The 20,997-nt window shown below is 30.7% G+C and overlaps 1 protein-coding gene across 2 annotated transcripts; it reads right to left on the bottom strand.

Annotated features, from left to right (window-relative positions):
- Positions 1–807: 807 nt before the first annotated feature.
- Positions 808–9,407, bottom strand: LOC105798852 (probable histone-arginine methyltransferase 1.3). 2 transcript variants are annotated; one of them, XM_012629069.2, is made up of 15 exons: positions 9,018–9,407; positions 8,599–8,661; positions 7,236–7,332; positions 7,004–7,147; positions 6,363–6,466; positions 5,477–5,575; positions 5,310–5,379; positions 4,649–4,745; positions 3,678–3,732; positions 3,090–3,173; positions 2,810–2,887; positions 2,333–2,436; positions 2,079–2,251; positions 1,852–2,003; positions 808–1,154 (listed from the first exon to the last, which is right to left on the bottom strand). In XM_012629069.2, the coding sequence occupies exons 1-15, from the start codon at positions 9,222–9,224 to the stop codon at positions 1,080–1,082; spliced, it is 1,602 nt and encodes a 533-aa protein (XP_012484523.1). In that variant the 5' UTR covers positions 9,225–9,407; the 3' UTR covers positions 808–1,079. The 2 variants fall into 2 exon arrangements, with proteins under 2 accessions (XP_012484523.1, XP_052477404.1); XM_052621444.1 differs by having other exon boundaries at positions 7,236–7,302.
- Positions 9,408–20,997: the final 11,590 nt, after the last annotated feature.

Raw genomic sequence — 20,997 nt, 5'->3', positions numbered from 1 at the left:
TTTGGGTTATGTGTATTTTACATTTCAAGTATTTTTTGTTTTCTCATCTAAAAAGCTCCTTGTGCACCTAATATAGGTTCGGCAATTCATTCCAATGTGTAATGATGGTGTTTTTGGTATTTTAATAATTTGAATTATATAAATCTTGTATGTGTCATGCCCATGTCTTTTTTCCGGTCGTGTTTAATATTTCTCAAATTTACGACTAATATATTGTACTTGCTTAAGCAAATGCTACAGAAAAGCGTTTTCGAGTTTGTTTAATATTTTAAATAATTGGTTGGGGAAAGGCAAAAAGTCATAATAAATATATTGTAAAATTTGAAGCTTTACACGTAACATGTTTTTCAAAATTATTTGGGATCAATCTCAAAATTATACATAAATTTTAGTTTCATGTGTAATTTAATATATAAATTTACTTAGAAAATTATACACATAAAATCCTGTTTGTGGTTCAAATATATATGAAATTTTGAAGTTCAATCGTAAACATTTAAAAAATAAATACATCATATGTATGCAATATATAAATATAAATAATCGTTATATTAATAATTATGTTCATAATTTGTGAAAATTGAATTAAGTCAAAATTTCACATATAAAATTACACAAATTCAAAATTCTTGTATAAAATTACATATTAAATCAAAATTTTATATAATTTTGAGATTTATTAAAATTAATTGTGTATTTATATCCTATATTATTATAATAATATTCGACTCTTCATTTTTGTTTAAGCAGCACCTGTGTCTGAAATTCAGTTTTGACGTATAAATATTAGAGTATGATCTTCAAGGATCTCCAAAATGCATGTACAAATTTGATCATATTTGTATCGAGACATGAACATGCCTGAAATCGAGTAGAGCATATCAGTTTTAATTTACAATGACCAGAAACAAATGGTAGAAACGATCCAAAGAAGAGTTGATATAATATAAGCGAAACCATAGCAATTACCAGTGTAAAAAAAAAAAAAAACCAAAATTTATGTTACAGATGAAATGCCTGTTAGAATCCTCTAGAAAATCTAAAATCTAATTTCATCACTTATTGGTGCTGCTGAGCTCCTAAAGGTCCGATGGTTGCTGCAGCAACTCAAGTTCCTCTAAATCCAGATCCTCGGTGTGGATTGGCGGCATATCCTGTTTTAAAATCAGAGGACAAGAAAACAAGGATTGATATCGTTTATGGATATCAATTTTAGATGGAATCTAATGCTAAATTCTTGGTTCGAACCAGGCTAGGTTTAGGTCCAGGCTGGACCTATGTATTGACCAAGCCTGACTTGGCCGAAATATGGAACTCAAATATTCTACCAACTCAACCATATTTGTAAATGATTAACCCAACTTTAAACTCACCTATATATTATTTTTCTTTTTAAATATGTTAATTTTATTTAGTATTTAGTATTTTGTCTTATTAAATCTTAAACATATATAACTCAAAATATTTTTTAATATTTATATTATAATATTATATATTTTATATTATATGATATAAGTTAATATATATATATAAAGAAAAGAAAAGAAAAATAAAATTATATAATTAAAATAGGCCAGATCAAACTTGAACCTTCAAAGTTAGAATCCAAGCTTGCCCTATTTTCTAAATTTCTAAATGAGTTTTTTTTTTTTGCTAATACTCATTTTTTAAGCCTAATATTTGTCCAACCCTCTAAATTATTGAACGGACCTTCAATTTCGGACTAGTATAAGGATATGATCCTCTAAATAGACTCATGTTAGACACATCTGTATGCGACAGTCCTAACTGACTCCGAATAACTTATATCAAATGAATCCAATATGAGCTGACACAATATTAAGCTGGTACCTGAGCCTGTAGTAACTGATGTGGTTGCTGGTCTTGTGCCGTTGTGTAGGGTTGCGGCTGTGACATACGGTAATATGGCTCCTTGAGATCGAGTTTGCAAGATGATGTCTGAATAATTCCTCCTTGTTCTGCCCCGGGACCCCACATTTTAGCTATAACAGTCGATCTACCTCGTTAGAAAAAATGAAACAGCAAACCAGAAACACAAAAAGGAGATAGGGACCTACCTGATAATGCTAGATATATGGTATAACTTTGAGCATTATGGGCAATCATATGAAGTCGGCCTGTTATTTCTTGCCCGGCCATAACGTAAATCGGCTGTGAGAGGACACATCGTATCTGGTACCAGTGTGTTGTAGGTGCACCAGGGGCGGTCGTAAGCCATCTTTGCACGGTACTGTCAATAAAGCAGTTTGATTGCATTTAGATAGGATGAAACACCAGTTCAGATGAATAAAGCAAAATTTTAAAATATTACCTTCCATTGAACAGAACATCGAACCAACAGGCCAACCCGTGGACTCTAGTCCCGACAGATGCTGTGAATTTCAAGGGAATATCTATTTCATACAAGTCCTCTTCCTACACAAAAGGGAACAAGTTTACTAAATATTTTGCTTTTGCTAATAACCATTCCAACTCTATGCTTTTCTTTAAGTACCCATGCCTAATGCATATTTGGGAATGAGCATGGGGATATGAATTTCCATGCACCCTCCAAATACAAGATAAAACTTTAAAAGAATTGAATGCACCCGTGTTGGATATGTCAACCGTATCCTACCCTAACACCCAAGTTTGAGTAAGATAAATTATAAGTAGTCAACTATGTTTTGACTTTCATTTTTCTAGAAGTACTTGCGTCCTATGAGCATATGTGCTTTGATTCCATGAAAATTACCATAAGAGACTACATTAGTTAATAAGAGGAGTGTATAAAGGCTCTCGCTTATACCTTTATTTCATTGAAGCTGAGAACATGGCACATGGGAGGACACACCAATAATCTCGGATCGAAAGCATCCACCACAGGCTGAATGAAAGGAAAACACATTCAGTTAAAAATTAGTTGAAACAGAATGAAATATCAATGGAGTAACCATAAACACACAAAGATTGGCGATTGCCATAGAAATTTTATGGGCAAGCATTCTAAACCTTGCATTTTAGTAAGGATTCTGTAGAAGTGCCGGAATTTAACTTGACAGATTCATGTGAAAGTGTATGAAACAAACCTGAGAAAAATATCCCTGGAATGCAGACCCATATAACGGTGTCAGATCCACACCATAATAGTCTTGCTGCTGCCAGAAAAGAGCCTGCAAATTCTTCCAGGTTAGGGAGAGGAACAGAAAAGGTCGATAAAATGAAAAGTTAAATGAAACTGTAGTAAAGTAACAGCAAATCAAGGAATGCAGAATGGGATGGTGTCTGAGCCTTATATTACTCGAACTCAGGCTAGAGTGTTGAATATGGATGTGTTCAATACAAGTATGTTCAATTTTATAAAAGCTTTTTTCATGTATTTAGAGGGTCTTCGGAGGATCATATCTCCATACCATATCCGAACATGTGTTGGATATGATTACTTCAAGAAAAATGAAGGAAAAAGATCGCTACGTAAATTTCTGACAAGAATTATAAAACAATTTATACAGCCAACAAGTTTCTATGTAATTTTCTTAACCGGACTGGATAAGGAAAAGGATTCACGGCAACAAGTCATGGGATTTTGAGATCGACTTTCCTCGTATATGTATAAGTTTATACAGAAGGATAAAATCACTTTATATTACTTTAGAAAAACAATGTTGAATACATACCTTATTTGCAATTTCAACAAATAAATATTCATCACTGAAAGGAGCCATATGTATCCTACAATATTAAGATAGCATGAGATTATCTCAAAGAAAAAGACCTTACGCATTTTACAGCTTGATGAAAACATTGATCAATGGAGACTATGAGACTATGTTACTCGGACTCAAATGCAAGTATCGGATATGGACAGGTTTGACACTAGAGGTGTCCATAGGCCATGCCAAGCCATGACTCGAAAAAATTTCAAATCTATTATCCCAAACCCATTCAAGCTGGACCCAGTTCAGCCCGCCCATTTTTACTATTCAAATAATAATAAGTTTTTAAAAAATTATATTAATATATTTTATAATTAAGTTTAAAAAAAAATATTAATTTTATCATCAAAGTTTTAATCTAGGCCGGACCAGTCCAAATTAAAATCACCTTGTCTAAGTCCAACCCAAGTCAGGTAGCCCAATCTTTGAACATGTCTGTCCAACATGGATACATTCAATTTTTTCAGTTTTTCTATGTAGTAGGACAATCCTTGAAATGTCTTATACTCACACGTATGTCCTAATATGTGTAGAACACAAGTATCAAATGTCAATACTTTAAGTAAAATAAAGAGTCCCAACAATCATTTAACCTGTTTAGTTTGAGTAAGACCGACAAACCAAGAAATGAAATGCATGTCTTCACTGACAGTGGAAATCCTACAAGTAATGGGCTCTATGTTATTTGGATTCAAGTATGAATGTTGGAAATAGGAGTGTGCCCGACACAGGTATATTCAATTTTTTCTTAGTTATTCCTTATATTTGAAAAGTCCTTGAAAGGTCATATCTCTATATCTGTAACCGAAGATATGTCGGACAAAGGTGTCAAATACAAGTACTTCAAGAAAATTTGGGATAACATTACCAGCAAATTGAAAATCATTATCAACAACATGAGAAACAAACTTATTGAATGGAATAGCTTTTACCTTCCAGTCGAAGGAAACATTTTCCCATTAGGTACAAGAAACCGATCTCTTGCAATTATATAGGATTCCAACATTCTCTCATTAACCAATAAGGTGCCTGCAGGTGACAAAATCAAATAAAGAATCAATGAAAAACAATGTTGAAAAAGCTAATATTAAATAAGTATTAAATATAACAAATATTAAATAAAAATATGTAATTTGCTTAAATGGTCCAAATTTTCATCAAGTTAAAAGGGATTAAAGGCTAAAATCTAATAACATAAAATAATTTTTTATTAAAAATTTTCTTAAAAAAATTAAGAACCGGTTTCTGCCTTTTTCTTACTGGTTCGACCGGTTAGAAAACCAAGCAATTAAATTATAATATTATATATATACCAGACTGATTGGACTAACGATTTCCGGTTCAACCAGCTCAACAGGCTAGTCCAGTCTAGGTTTCTCAACACTGATCAAAAGTAAGCAGAAAAATTTAAACATCCACAAAATAGTTCATTTTCAAAGCATTTTCACTCATCATTTTCTTATCGGAAAATCTTCGTTTCCATGAGAATAGAGCATCAAAGCAAGGATTATAAAAAGTTATCAAAAGTTCAGCATAGTGAGATTTTTATCATCACATTTAACGAAAACAACAAAGCCTCACACACCAACATACCCATTGGTTCAGAGATGAGAATATCAGCTTTCTCCGGCAACTCAACTTCCTCAACTTTGCCTTTAATTACCTACATTTTGCATGTCATTTGTAACCGAATACATGAGAAACTGGATCAATCTAGATATAAGAGGAAATGCGAACAACGTGAGAAGACAAGCACATACAGTAATTCGTTGACCTAATGTCGGGTTCCCAGTGATAAGTTTACGAGCATAATCTGCCATTTCAGAAGCTTCAACAGCATAAACATGCTTTGCACCAGCCTAACAGGGAGTAGAAAACAAATTGAGTATTTACAACCAATGGGAAAAGCAATAGCATATGCACATGGTCAAAATCTATATTGTTCTGACTCTTCGTTCATGCTGAAATACAGTATCAAACGCTCGTGTCTGACATTATTATGCATGGGCAGAGCATAATGGAAGCCAAAGCCCCCCACCCCAAATTTTGAATTATTTTTTAATAAATATACTCATATACTAAATAATATTAATTGGCCCCCTCAAAGTAAATGTTATATGCTTATTTATAACTTAAATTTATGCATTATACACTAAAAAAAGTTAAAGCACATTATTGTTTATCTTTTCATTTCACCATTTATCATTATATATTTACAAACTCTTCAAATTAATTGGTTTATTATAAATATCAAGTCCTATCATTTGAACTTAAACTAATTGCATGACAAGAGGCTTTTGCTGCTTCTTGGATTTAGTATTTGTTAAATTATTATTAAAAATACGCAACAAACTTAAAAAATATGAGTTCCTTGCAAATATTTGGTTGTCAACATCAAAAGAAAGATTATTTTTTATACTTTTATTCAAGAATTGACAAAACTTATGATTTTAAAAGTTCTTAATTTTCCTCCCTCCAAAAATAAATAAATGTCAAGGTCCATCATTGTGGTTATAACCTCCAAGTATCCTCCAAATACATGGAAAAACTTATAAAAGCCTAACCATACCCGTTTAGGACATGAGTCAGACACTAACACTGAGTACATGTGACATACGACAAAACAAACCAAAAGGTTAAAAATACCTGTGCAGCAAATAATGACAAAATACCACTGCCTGCACCAACGTCAACCACCACACGACCTGTAAAATCCACTCGGTTCTCAATTACAGCCGCATAATAGGTTCCTGGAGAAAAACCATTAATCAATCATCAGCCTTTAACTTCTTTTCTATGTTGATTATACACAATGGCATAATATATCACTGTAGTGGGCTTTGTTAGCATTGTCTACAAAAATTTAAGACTGTACTATAGGCTTAGGAGCTTAACAGTCTATCTATTAAAAAAATGAGCAATTTAATCATTTTATATTTAATTTTGAAGAAAATAGATAAATTTGTAAACAGCAGCATGGTTAAATGTTAAATAATAGACCTGGAAAAAAAAGTCAGTTGGACTTTGTTGTGTTTTAAAAAATGTTGAATTTTAGTTTTTCTTTTGTATCACTTTAAAACACGACAAGCCAGGACCTTTTAATGGTTAAGGTTACCGCCATGTAAAATTTTACATATTTGCTTCAAAATTAAATGTATAGAGACTAAATTGCTCGCTTTTATAGAACTAGTTTGCTCTTCAGCTTATAACATGAGGATCTGCTAGATAATTTAACCAAAGAAAATTTGTAATAGAAAATCAAATGAAACACAGCTCTGGAATTTAACCTGTTCTCACATAATCTTGTAACATATTCTGTTGATGTAGCAATTGTCCATAATAATGGAAGTACATTTTAGCAGAAGATGACTCAATTTTATTATCGAACTTGCTCTTAGAAACAGAAATGTCTCCATTAGGCAAATGTGTTCCTGGACGAGAATGGAAAAATAAAAAATTATGAAAGGCTACAAAACAGTCAATTTTTCTGCATCATCATAAGGTGTTCGAAAATAGCACCTTTGCTTTCCATCTGCCATTGTTCGAATGCAGAATGGAAGTCCCTGCTCTCCTCCTCATTTCTAAACTGGATGGAGACTCCCCGAGAATATGATTTCTGATTAAAACGTAACCATTGTATAGCATACTTATGTATAGCAACAATTCCACAAAACTTTTAACAGAACACATTTGGCAAGGATATATACTCCTAAGTCCGTATTGCAATATACTAGATAGAAAGTGCTGATATATGTAACCATCAACCAGAATTTGAACTAGGAATGGCTAAAATCTTGAAAACCATCAAGTTTTGATCTGTTCTGTCCCTTTAGGGATTTTCTTTTCCTCTTGAAATCAGGTTTCAGGGCAGGGCGGGTCAGTTTTTTTCATTAAAATTTTCAAGGTCAAATCAGGATGGGTTTAGGTAAAAGACACTCTGCCCTACCCCGATATATTTACTAACATGATACTTTTTTTATATTTTATAACCATTTTTATATTTTTCATTATAATTTCTTAATTTTATGAGAATTTGTAGCATAAATTTTAATTAATAAATTTTTATATTTTTTTATTACAACTTTTTAATTTTATAAAAGTAATATAATATAGAACATTATGTAAATTTTCAAAACCAATTGGGAAAATCATTTCACAGTCGGGACAAAATCGAGGCTAAAGTTTTAAATAAAGTTCGGGACAGAACGGATAAATTTGGGAATATATAAGTTAAGGTCAGGTCAGGCCAAGCAAGCAAAAAAGCCCACCTGTAGCCATCCCTATTCTATAACCTGCTGTTAAAGTTATCCCCATTCCAATGAGAAATCAGAATTTTAATTTACTTTTTTGAAAAGTTTTCTTTCCCGTGTATAGGGCAATTAAATCATATCACTAATGAAGATTTTATTGACCTTTTAGGTACTTAGCAATTAACATTACAAAACTGTTTTTAAATGAGAAACTTTTAGCAATTCAGAAAATTATGTTAGTATCATGTTTATGCATCTGGACTTAGATAAAAACAAATCTGGATATGAATCACATAATATATATCGAAGAGAACCAATAACGCATAGTTGGACGACAAAGTTTCCATGGTCTCAACTTTGTCATTTCAGCCAAAGCCTTATTGACATTTAGTTATATATTTTAATTCATTTTATATTTTGCATAATTTATCAAATTCATTTAATTTCAACTCTAAATTCATTTACTTGAAGGATTGAATCATTGCACTTGTCATTCATTAGATAAAAATAATATTCAAAACTTTTAGTAAGCATGGCCAGAGCATATTCTAGTTTTACAGACAATGTACCAAACCAGAATTCCATTGCTAATCATAGTAACATAATATATACATATTTAATGATTTTAGTACCTCTTTATTGGTATCAGCACTCTCTGAGACACAAAGTGATTGAAGAGGTCCCAACTTGAAGAGCTGAAAACAATGAACACACAAACACATACAAATTTCAACCATTTTACAACACTGTAACAGTCAGTAACTAAAATTTTCCATTCAAAAGTAGTAAATTTCAACAATTCAATCTAATTTTCAACTTCGCATTCTTCATCAAAAGAAAAACTATGCCCAAAATAAAAATTGTAATAATAATAAAGAAAAAAAGAAAAACCTTGTGCAGCTCTTCAATGGTAAAGAAAAACATAGACGTTTATTAAACCAAAAACAATTGAAGTTCTTTGTTTCTCATTTTTATTAAGACCATAAAAACCCAATATTACATATTGCATTACCATTATCTCCAGAATCAAACAAGACCCTCTTTCATTTACCTGAGAGGTTCCAAGATCGACATTTAACCCGTCAATAAATTCCGAACCTTGATGAAACCGAAGCGCGGCAACTCCATCATCAGCACTGAATCGAGCAATCACCGGTGTCGAAGAAGAAGAAGAAACCGATGAAGAGGAAGACAGTTCAGAAACAGCCGCCAATGTTAACTCCAAGTGTTTGTGTTTATGCCCAGTTGAATCCCCCATTATTATTATACAAAACTCCCCTAGAAATTTTTCTAAATCTAATCAATTTCCAAATTAGGGTTTTTATCAGAGAAAGGAAAAAATTAATTTAAAAGAAAATTAGAGCCGCCACTAAGTGAGAGATAGAATAAAAGACAGTAGCGTAAGCTGATGTCTGGTAGATCTCTTAAGGTTCGAATTTGAATGAAGTGATTATAATTTGGATCGATTTAATTAGGTTTTGAATTGTTATTTTATTATTCAAATTTAGGGGAAACTGCACCATTAGCCACTAAACTATGGGTAAGGTTTTGATTTGGTCATTTAATTAAAAAAATTTAATTTGGTCAATTATTCGAAAGTTTTCATTTGAGTCACTGAACTATTTAAAAGTTTTTATTTAAATCATAGGGTTGTGTTAAGTTTTTTTTTTTTAAGTTTCGGCAACAAGCTCCAAGCAATGACGACAATCGGTATGGTGGATCAATACCCATCGATGAATAGAAGAACATGTATTAGATCCAATCTGATGGTTAGTGTTAAAGATCGGAAAAAAAAAGTTGTTTGAATTTTAATTCGCAGATCTGTGACGTCTAAAGTTGTTTCATAAAAAAATATTAAGCTATAGAAGGGAAGAGGAAAGAGAGCTTTTGATTAGTGCAGACAGTGCGAACAGAGAAAATCATGTACCATTGATTTTAATAGCTCGGTGACTTAAATAAAATTTTTTGAATAGTTCAGTGATCAAATTGTAATTTTTTTAGTTAAGTGACTAAAACAAAAAGTTACCCATGATATAGTGACTAATGATGTAATTTGCCCTTAAATTTAATTAAATTATGAGTCTATTATACTTTATGGTCCAATCAAGTTTTGGGAAGCGGTATTTTAATTAAATAAAATTTTAAATTTAATATTAGATGAAAAGTTCTCTCCTAGTTTTATTATCTTCTTCCTCAGCATATTTTATCTCTTTATCTTCACTCAAGAACCTCACTTTTCACTTTAAAATGTAATAAAAATTCATCAACTCCTTTATTTTAAACGACAATAAGGATCTATATCAAAATTGCTGTTTTTTTTGTCTACTTTGTTTATTTTATGTAAGTTTAAGGTATAATGATAAGTTTAACTTTGAAAGTTTATTTATCTTGTTATTTTGTTCTTAATTCTTTTATTTTGCATCATTTTTATTTTTATTTTCAAAATTTAGTCAATTTGCTTTTATTTTGGATGGAAAAGTTGATTAAAATGTTAAAATTTAATGGCATTTTACGTATAGTTCATTACCGATATGAATAATTTTTAGTTCTTTGATGAATAGGGTGAAGCTAGAATTTTTTTTGGCAGATTTAAGTTGTATATTTTTACGATAATAAATATGTAATTTCACCATTTTATTAGTTTGTATTTATAATTTTTTAAATATTAAATAAAAATTTTATCATTTTTAGGTGGGCAAAGTGCAATTTTACGACTACTAATTTAAATTTTATAAATGATAAACGGGCCTAAATGATTTTTTTTTATTTTAGGTGGGACTGAGGCCCCTGCCAACCCTGACTTCGTCACTGTTCATGAACCTTTTTAAATTTGTTGAATTTTTAATAATTAATTTGATTTTTTTATAAAATATGTATAGGTTGTCACGCCGATGCCATTAAAATTTTCATGTTCCATTTAACTTTTTCATCTATAAAAGAAATAATTTGACAAAATTTCGAAGTTTGAAGGTCAAAATGAAAAAAAGAATTAGAGCCAATATAACAAAAAAAGTAAACATAAAAGGCTAAATTTATGGTTATACTTGAGATTTCTTTGGCTGGAAATTATGAAGGGTGTTTAGCTACATAAGATAATCAAATATAAAAAGGAGTTAAAATATATTATTTCATGCGAGTCTTAAGGCCTAATTTCAGACTCATGGATGCGATGAGCTTACACTACCTCAAGACCCAACAATAATGTCAAAGGTCAAGCAAATCAAACTAAGATTCTATCAAAGACAAGATTCGATGATGAATCTTTTTGAGGAAAGGAGAAATGATACATGCACAGATGAGGTAAAATTTATTAAATTTTATTCACCAAAGTTGTCAATTTTCAATTTTATGAAATCAGCAGACTCGTGATAATTTTTTGGATGGGATCCTGACATTTCTAGGTTGAGATGTCTCATAGAGTTCGAAGATATATCTGTTATCTTCGAAACGCACTTTGAATCACTCATTTTTGAGTTCGGGAGCTCAATTTATGACTGTTTTAGTGAAGACTATGCAAGCAAAATTTCTGAACAGGATTATGACGAGAATTACGAGTTTCGGGCTTTTAATTCGAGTTTAAATTATATCGGGTTCAGGTTTTGAGCTTAATTTTTATTATATATGAACACAATATTGTATTTATCAGCTCTTATTATTTTATTGTTTTATTATTCCAAATTTTTAATAATTATTAAGTAGTTTAAGTTATTTAGGAGTTTTATGTCAACAATAAAGTTTAGTTTAAAACTCTTTTTGTTTAGATTAATTAGAGTTCTAATATATTTAAGAGTTTTATTTAGATTTATTTAGCTAGCCTATATACAGGCCTTTGTATTCTACACAAATCATTCAATTCATTATTATTCAACTTCTGTTTTGAGTTAACAAATTCTCTTTGAGTTTTCTTTTCAAGAATTTCTCTTGAGTTTCTTTTAGAAGAGTTTTAACAATTTTTTCAAATTGTGGGATCATATTCAAACTTTTTTTTGCCAATTTTTTTTTCTTGGAGGGGAAATTAGAGCCGCTTGAAAGGGGTTGTAGATTTTTTGTGTTTCTAAGGCTTCTTAAGACTTCTACATACCACGTTCTATCTTTCCATCTATCTTTTTTATTTTCTTTTTTATTGTTCTAATTGTAGATTTATTATTCTATTTTAATTATCTTAGTTATTTATTTTAATTGTTTTATCTAACTTGGATTTGATTGCGTTTCAGGTTGTGTCAAAATTCAAGTTTCTTTTCCAAAGTCTGGAGCCCTAAGTCAAATTTGCAACTTAGACAAGCTACGATCATGTTCCGCATGCGTTCTTTATTACTATTAGTTCATGTACTTTATTTTGATCAAATTAGTCTTTGTACTTTTCCAAATTTGAAATTTTAGTCCTGACCCAAACAGTAGTAGTTAAATCCATTTGGTTAAATTCAATTACTAGTCATGTATTATGCATACAACTGTTGATTTAGTTCATTGGATCATTTGAAGTCCCTATACTTTTCATAGTTTAAAATTTTAGTCTTGATGAAAATATAGTCATTAATCCATTAACCGATTTTTAGCGAGTAATACATGAAAATAACAAGTTAACACAACATTACACATATGATAATATGTTTGCTAGTTATATTTTAAAAATAGCGGAAATTAACTTAATAAATTTAACAATTATCATTTGATGAGAATTGAAATTTAAAAAATATAAAAACTAAAAATGATCAAATTAAAGTATGGGGATTAACTCCGCAAAATTTATAAACTAAAGGTACTAATAACAAAATCCTAACTCTCAAATGCTGAGTTCTTAAGCTCGAATCATCTCAATGGTTGACAATACCTACATTTCCATGATATCACACAATTATCATTATTAAAAAGCTAAAATATTTTGAAGCCAATAAGCTTTCTCTCATTTGCATAGTAAATTTTTGGTTTGACAATCTTTACATCAAAATTAATCCAAATTGTTGGGTAGTAATGAATTGACTACATAAGTTGCACTAATAACCAATGTAAGATTTGATAACTTTGTAATCTATCGATGGTAACAATTAAACTTGAATTGCATTATTTTCATCGCTCATTAATCTCAAACCTAAGGTAGCATTCTTTTATTCAAAGGTAAATTGAATCATTAGTCACTAAATTAGAGGTAAGTTTTCATTTTGCCCACTTAACTTGTTGGGGATCGACCTTGTAATGCCTTGAATTTCTTAAATATGGAATGTTAAATTATGTTAAGGAATTTAATTTGGTTTAGTGGTTATATGTTTTGTATGTGTGTGAGAGGTCTTAAGTTTAAATCCTAGCTCTTGGAAGTTTGTAAAATTTTTAGCTCAATTCCTATCCCTAATCTTTTGACTTAAATTTTATTTTCGTGCAAGTTATAATTGAATGAGCTTGCCAGTTCGGTAGTATGGTGTTAGCTTAGCTTTAAGTTTTGTGTTTAAATCCTATGTTGCACACGTTTGGATTATTTTTGCTTCGGCTTTTGTTGGGAAGTATAGTTCAACTTGAATTCCATAAAAAAAATCTATTGGATAAATCTTTATTTATTTTTATTTTAGTTTGTTCCCAAATCCCTATTTTCTCTTAGTTATCAACCGTCCACTTCCTTCTATTCCCTCACGTTAATTTTGTTTTGTTTTCTTCCTGTTCTTCTTTCTTTTCTTTCTTTATTTTCTTTTGTTTTTTGGTAATCTTGAGATTCTTTGCTCACATTCCTTGTTGGGTTGTGTGTGTTGACGTTCTATCTTTCTTTTGTTATTGTGCTCGGTAACCACTCTTTGATCGTTTCAACGTGGTGTAAGTCTAGTCGAACTAATTTCGATTACTTTGCTATTAATCATTTCTTGATCAAGATAGGATTACTTTAATGTATAACTCTTTTTTTAGTAGTGCTTAACGTTATGGTGTTTTGGTTAGGCGAAGGAAGCAAAAACCAACTTCCTCCAACGGAGTAGGTCTCGATTTGTCCGCTAATCTTTGAATGGTACGTTTAATTTCAATATAGGCGTTGGAACTTTGGTAAAAGTGTGCTATTTTGGATGGGTTTTTGAGAATTAATTAGTATGGTTTGATGAATAATTGTAGGACTCATTGGTTCTAGTTGTGTGGTTGAATGAGTCTGCTATTAGGTGTGTGAAACTAACCCAAAACCTCATTTGAAACTCGAGAAAATTGTAAAACAGGGGCTGTTAGTGCCACACGACCTTGTGGTAGATCGTGTGCACCACACGGCTGTGTGCAATTACATGGCCTAGACAGGTAGGCCTTGTGGACCACACAGGCGTGTGGGCATTTTTGGGCCAATTTTGAGGCCTGATTAGGGGCCGATTAATGGACTCATAAATTAGGTCCGTGGGCATTATGTAAGCTCAGAAAAAAAATGTAAGTTTCAATATACAAACATGGGTAAGTGTAGGAAGTATGTTAAGTAAGTTTCGATAAGTATAATATTGCGATATGATATGCTCTATAAATATATACGTTAGCTATGCATGCTATATAATTTTTAAGTTACACATGTATGTTATTATGTTTATGTACATGCATTGAGGTGAGTTATGATTTGATGGAGGAAGTGTGATATGACAGTTGTTACTGCAATTATGGCGACAAGACCGCAAGTTTTTGTTTGGCAGCTTAACTGTGTTTTTATGAGTGGCATACCGCCACATATTGGTGTGATTGGATGGACGAACTCTTGAAGTCCTAATTGGTGTGATTGGTTGGACGGAGATGGTGTGTAGCGAACGAGGGTAGGATATGATATGATATATGTTAATATATGATATGTGTTATGCTACAATATGACATGCGATATGCTATGATATGATTTGAGACTTGCTAAGATATGTTATGAGATGTGTTATGATATGTTACACGATATGTGAGCCAAATCACACACTGAGCGTAAAGCTCACACGTTTGATTGTTTTGTTTCAGGTGATCTTTAGGCTTAGGATTGGATGACGAATCTGAAGCCCGGTTTTCATATTATTGGGTTGCACATTGAATTTAAGTATGTGTTGGACTTTATTTGGACTTTTCGGACTTTTGGATACTTTAACTTTTGTTTGGGGACTTTTAAATTGTTTTGGTATTCGTTTTTGTAATATCCCAAAAATTACTATAGTAAGAAAGTAGGTATTACTTGATATAGTAAAATAAGAAAATAAAATGACAAAAAGCAAAATTTTGATTTATGTCAACATTGGGAAGTATATTATGACATATTAATGCAAGAAATGACTAATTCACAAAAGTGAGAAAAGTTTTGTTGCCCAGGAGTAAATATTTAAAATTTGAGGGGTTAAAGTGTAAATATGAAAAATTTGAAGGATTAATTATGCAAATATTTTAAGGGTGGAATGATCTAGAAACTAAGGAAAATGGATGAATTAGGACCAAATTGAATAAGTGAAGAATTATGAGGGACTAAATTGTAATTTTACCAAGTTGAGTGATGACTCAAGGATGGAATTTTAAAAGATCACGAAGGGCAAAATGGTCAATTAGAAGGAGAGAGAAATCTAGAAGGCAATGATGATGTTGGAGATATTTTAGATAAATAAATAAATAAATATTAGTTTATAATATTTTATTTGATTTTTTTAATGATATTTTATTATTTTATTTAGTATATATATGTGAAAAGAAAGAAAGAAAAAACCAGCATCCCACCATTTTTCCCATGCACCAACGTGAGAAGAAGAGAGAAAGAAAGAAAGTTTTGCTTTCTTTACAATTTGGTCCTTTCACCAAATACTCACCATTTTCACTTAGAAATCAAAAGAATTTCCATATCCATCAAGAGAGAAAGATAAAAAGGAGACTATGGGGAGCTAAAATATCAAGTTAGATTCAAGAAATAAAAGCTGGAGGAGAGAGAAAATCAAGTTAAAGTTTGAAACTAATAGAACAAGGTAAGAACATCAAGATTTCAATACATTTTAATTTTGATATTATTGAAAAAGCATGGAAATGATGTTATAGTAGGGTTTTCTTATATAAGGTCTTATGTTCTTGATATATTAGTGAAGTAAAATAAGTGAAAGTGATGAGAAATATTATAGAGAAAGGGAATAAGAGAGTTATAAACTTAGTAATCAACATCTTGCACTAAAACAGTTTTGGACAGCAGCAGTAGGTTAACTTTGAAAAATCACCATAAATTGTGGAAATCAAATTAGAGGATGAAAAAAATATGAAATTAAATATTATTGATTCTAGTTTCTCATAGAAGAAATGGTGTAAGTAATGGAGTTGTAAATCATGAGACATAATAAATTTTGTGAGACAATGTCAGAATGATTTCGGGTTCCCCTGTTCTGACTTTGGAAAATCATAAAAAATTGTATAAAAATAATTATGGGCTTAAATTTATATTTTTAAATCCTTAATGAGTATATTTTCAATAGAAACAAATGGTAACATCATCTGAATTCCATACGAGGAGATAATTAATTTTTAGTGAAGAAGGGTCGAAACTGTAAGACAGCAGAATAGGGATGACTTTAAAAAATAAAATTTACTTATTGGCTAAACAAAAATTATGAAAATTTTTGGTAATTATATATGTGAGTCTAGTTTCAGATAAATTTAATGGATCTCAATTCAAAGTTCTGTAGCTTAAGATATAATTAATTTAGTGACCATGACTCAAGTGAACAACTTGTTATGAGTAAATAAGTAAATAGTGGTATTATGTATATACCAAGGATGTGGAATGGAGAGGAGGAGGAGGAAAATATATGTGAATATTAAGCTAATATGAGATTATTTTAAAATAGCTAATTTACATGTTTTAAGTTTAGGGACTAAATTGAACAAATGTGAAACTTTAAGGGTAAATTTGTAAAAATGTCAAAAAGTGACCAAATTGCATGAAATGAATTGTTTTATTATTTAAATTAATAAATTGAATGAAATATTAATTTAGATCAAGATTGGGTGAAAATTTGAGGAAAATATAAAATTACCAAAATATCCCTAAATTTTGGTATTTCTACAATTTAGCCTTGGTAAGTTCGTATGAACTATATTTTGTATAATTTTAATTAAAGTGAATGTTATTTGGTGATGAATATTATATAAATATGTATTTTATTATTGGAATTGAATTATTATTGGTAATATGTATAATTATTAGATGCATTGTAATGATTATCGGAAGCTCGATTGGATTGGAAGCTTGTCGGAGATATATCACACTATCCATTGGTTTTATCAGTAATTTTGGATGATTTGATTTTGGTTATAATGGCATGAATAAGTTAAATTGACCAACATTAGCTCATTAATGTTTTGATTTTGATTGGTTATAAATATGAATGCTTGATGAAATAATGAAATGTTTGTAAATTAATTTGTAAACTCTGGTAATGCCATATAACCCTATTCTGGCGATGGATATGGGTTAGGGGTGTTACAATTTTTCAAAGGACTTAATTTTAATTGGTATTTAAGACAAAACAACATGACTAACAAATAATTAAGGTTTTATAAAATTAAATCGCTATAACATTGTTTTTTCGTTGTAAAGTTTTTGACTAAAATTGTTACGATGTTTTACTCACAAACTGTTTAAGTAAGTCAGATTTGTTTAGTAAAGCTGATTAAACGCTGTTTTCATCAAAGTACTCAAGAGTTTCGGAATTGATATGTTTGTTTTTCAATGAGTTATTCAAATTGGTTTTCTCTAAGTTGAAAGTGGATTTTCACCAAAATTAAGCATTAATGTTTTCACGTACGATGTAACCTCCACAATCCGACTGTAACGTCTAGGCCATGTTTGGAGTGTTATACATTTGGTGGTATTAAAGTCAAATTGCAAAACTCAGGCTGTGTATTTTGGGTCCAAAATATTTTAGAAAATAATTTGAAAAATGCAATGTTTAACCGCAAACACGAGTAAGTCAACCGAGCAAGTTTCTCAATGTTATTAAATTGTAGCTTGGATGCTGACGATATTGATGATCTCACCCATGTGATTCGATTTGGGATTCCTTGAAACTTTCAAACATCTCATTGACGCAGTGAATCCCAAATAATCCACTCGTTGGCTGCATAACCAATTTGAACCTGTTATCGTCCTACCACAGCCAACGGAAACACTTATATAACCAATTTGAACCCGTTATTGAATAAATAACTGGCATCCAAAAATAACCATTAAATTTACTGGTGTCGGAGCTCCTCCGGATTATTGTTAAACAAAACATACCTTCAAATTAAAAAATTTACTAAATAAGCAAAAACACAAATACATAAAAAAAAACGTTCCACATCTCTCGCCCAATCATCCTCTAACAAAATATAAGTAAAAAAAAAAAATTCCTTCAACTCTGATTGATCTGCCACTAGGGATATATATAGTTATTTGGTCACACTAAAAAGAATGGTTCCACCAAATAAAATATTATTTTTAAATTTAAATTTAAATTTAAATTTAAATTTAAATTTAATAATAAATATTTTAAAAAATGGTACAGTGCACTAGTGGCGCCATTCTAAATGGAGCCACCTAAGAAAATAATATACAATTTTTAAAATTTTAAAAACAAAAAAAAGCACCTCACATGTAAAAAAGTGGTAGTGCCATTCTTAATGTCTCTACAAAAAAAATGGATTATTTTTTTAAATCCCCACAAATGCTTTTCAATTGAATAATTTCCTCGATATTTATACAGCGGGCCCTATTCTCCTTGGCACCAGCAAAAAAATGATTTTTTTTATTTAGGTGGCTGATGTGGCATGTTGTTGGTGCCAGTCTCTTTGGCTCCACCAACTTTTACTATTCATTTTAGGTCATTTACGTATATAATCAAAATATGAGGTTATTTAAGTAATTAATCAAAATTTTATGGCCATTTACATAAAAAAGGCCAAACGAATGGTTGGTCGTTTTAGAACATTCTAAAAACGTGGTAACATATTTCAACAAAAAGGAGAGTGAGTGGAACCGTAGGTCTTCACACAGGAGTGAGGCTAGGTGGTTTACTTATATTAGAATAAATATTTTAAAGATATTTGAAAATGCTGCTCATAATTGGGCTAGACAAAATGATGAAATGAGGTACAAAAACATCCACATGGAATACTCGAGTAAGTGTTTGTTTATTACAGGTTCCGATGACCACTTCCTTACTAATTTGGATTATCTCATAAAGAGAAATGTGCTTGATTTGAAAGCATATTATAAAATTCAGCATATATGCAAAACTTGTGCAACATATATGCAATTATTAATTATCATATTTTAATTCATATTTTAAAAATATAATAATTGAAGTTCAAAACTTGTGCAGCATATGTGCAATTATATTAGTACATATATATGGGAAAACCAATACGAATTTATAAACGGAAAACCAACACCATCTATTTGCAGTTTTGAATGGTAAAAGTAACAACTTATAAGCATATTGCATTTTGGAATTCGATGTATCTAAATTAGGTAAAATTTTTACCCGACCATTAGAATTCGTAATTAACAAACAATTACTCGGGTATTCCGTGTAGATGTTTTTGCACCTCATTTCATCACTTTTCTTGCCCAACTATGAGCAGCATTTTGAAAAATCTTTAAAAAATCTCTTCTAATATAAGTAAACAACCTAGCCTCACTCCTGTGTGAAGACCTACTTTTCCACTCCCTCTACTTTTTGTTACAATATGATACTATGTTTTCAGAATGTTCTAACACAAGCAACCATTCGTTTTCATAGCATACAAGTCGATGACACCTCAGTATGCCATCGTCATTGTGATGCTTGGCCAAAAATTTGTACATCTGCAAAGCCGCCCTTTTGTCTGTATTAGGGGGTTTTAAAGTTTTCAAGCGAAGAAATTCGCTCGACTTTTCTTCCTTAAACTGACAAAAAGGTAGCTTTGCGGATATACAAATTTATGGCTGGGCATCACAATGATGATGACATATTGAGGTGTCATAAGCTTCCATACTATGAAAACAAATAGTTACTCGTATTAGAAAATTCTAAAAATGTAGTAACACGTTTTAACAAAAAGGAGAGGGAGTGGAAACATAGGTCTTCATAAATGAGTGAGGCTAGGTGGTTTAATTATATGAGAAGAAAATTTTTAAAGATATTTCAAAATGCTGCTCATATTTGGACTAGAAAAAGTGATGAAAGGAGGTGCAAAAGCATCTACATGGAATACTCGAGTAAGTGTTTTTTCATTATAGATTCTGATGGTCGAGTAAAATTTTACCCAATTTAGATGCTGTAAATAAGAAAACGAAAGATGATATTGACGAGCTAAAAGTTTGGATGGACTTCATCATCAACTATCTGTTCGGATCTGCTATCCGAGATTATAACAATTTTAGATTGCCTGCTAAATTGATAGCTTTTCTTGGTTATATCGATTCTTAATTTTTTTAAGTCGATTGCATCTTTCATATCTTTATTTTAATTTCAACATTGATAGGAATAACGTGAATCCCAAGTTTTTACTTGATGCTTCTTTTATTTGGGGAGACGTCGAAAAGTGCCGCTTCCTTATAAATTTAGATTATCTCATAAAGAGAAACGTGCTTGATATGAAAACATATTATAAAATTCAGCATATGTGCAAAACTTGTGCAACATATGTGCAAATATCAATTATCAATTCTCATATTTTAATTCATTTTTTAAAAATAATATAATTAAAATTCAAAACTTGTGCAGCATATGTGCAATTATATTACTATATATATATATATGGGTAAACCAATATGAATTTATAAACGGAGAACTAACGCCATCTATTTGTACTTTTGAACGGTAAAAGTAATAATGTATAAGCATATTGCATTTTGCTAGTCGGTACGTATCTAAATTGGGTAAAATATTTACCCGACCATCGAAATCCATAATGAAAAAAATACTTACTCGAGTATTCCGTATGGATGCTTTTGCACCTTTTTTCCTAACTTTTTCTAGCCCAAATACGAGCAGCATTTTGAAATATCTTTTAAAAATTTGTTCTAATATAAGCAAACCACCTAGCCTGACTTTTGTGTCAAG

The sequence above is a fragment of the Gossypium raimondii genome, chromosome 9, assembly GCF_025698545.1.
Source record: "Gossypium raimondii isolate GPD5lz chromosome 9, ASM2569854v1, whole genome shotgun sequence".
Lineage (NCBI taxonomy): Eukaryota > Viridiplantae > Streptophyta > Magnoliopsida > Malvales > Malvaceae > Gossypium > Gossypium raimondii.
The sequence above is the reverse complement of the archived record's forward strand: the minus strand, read 5'-3'. Positions and strand labels throughout refer to the sequence as shown.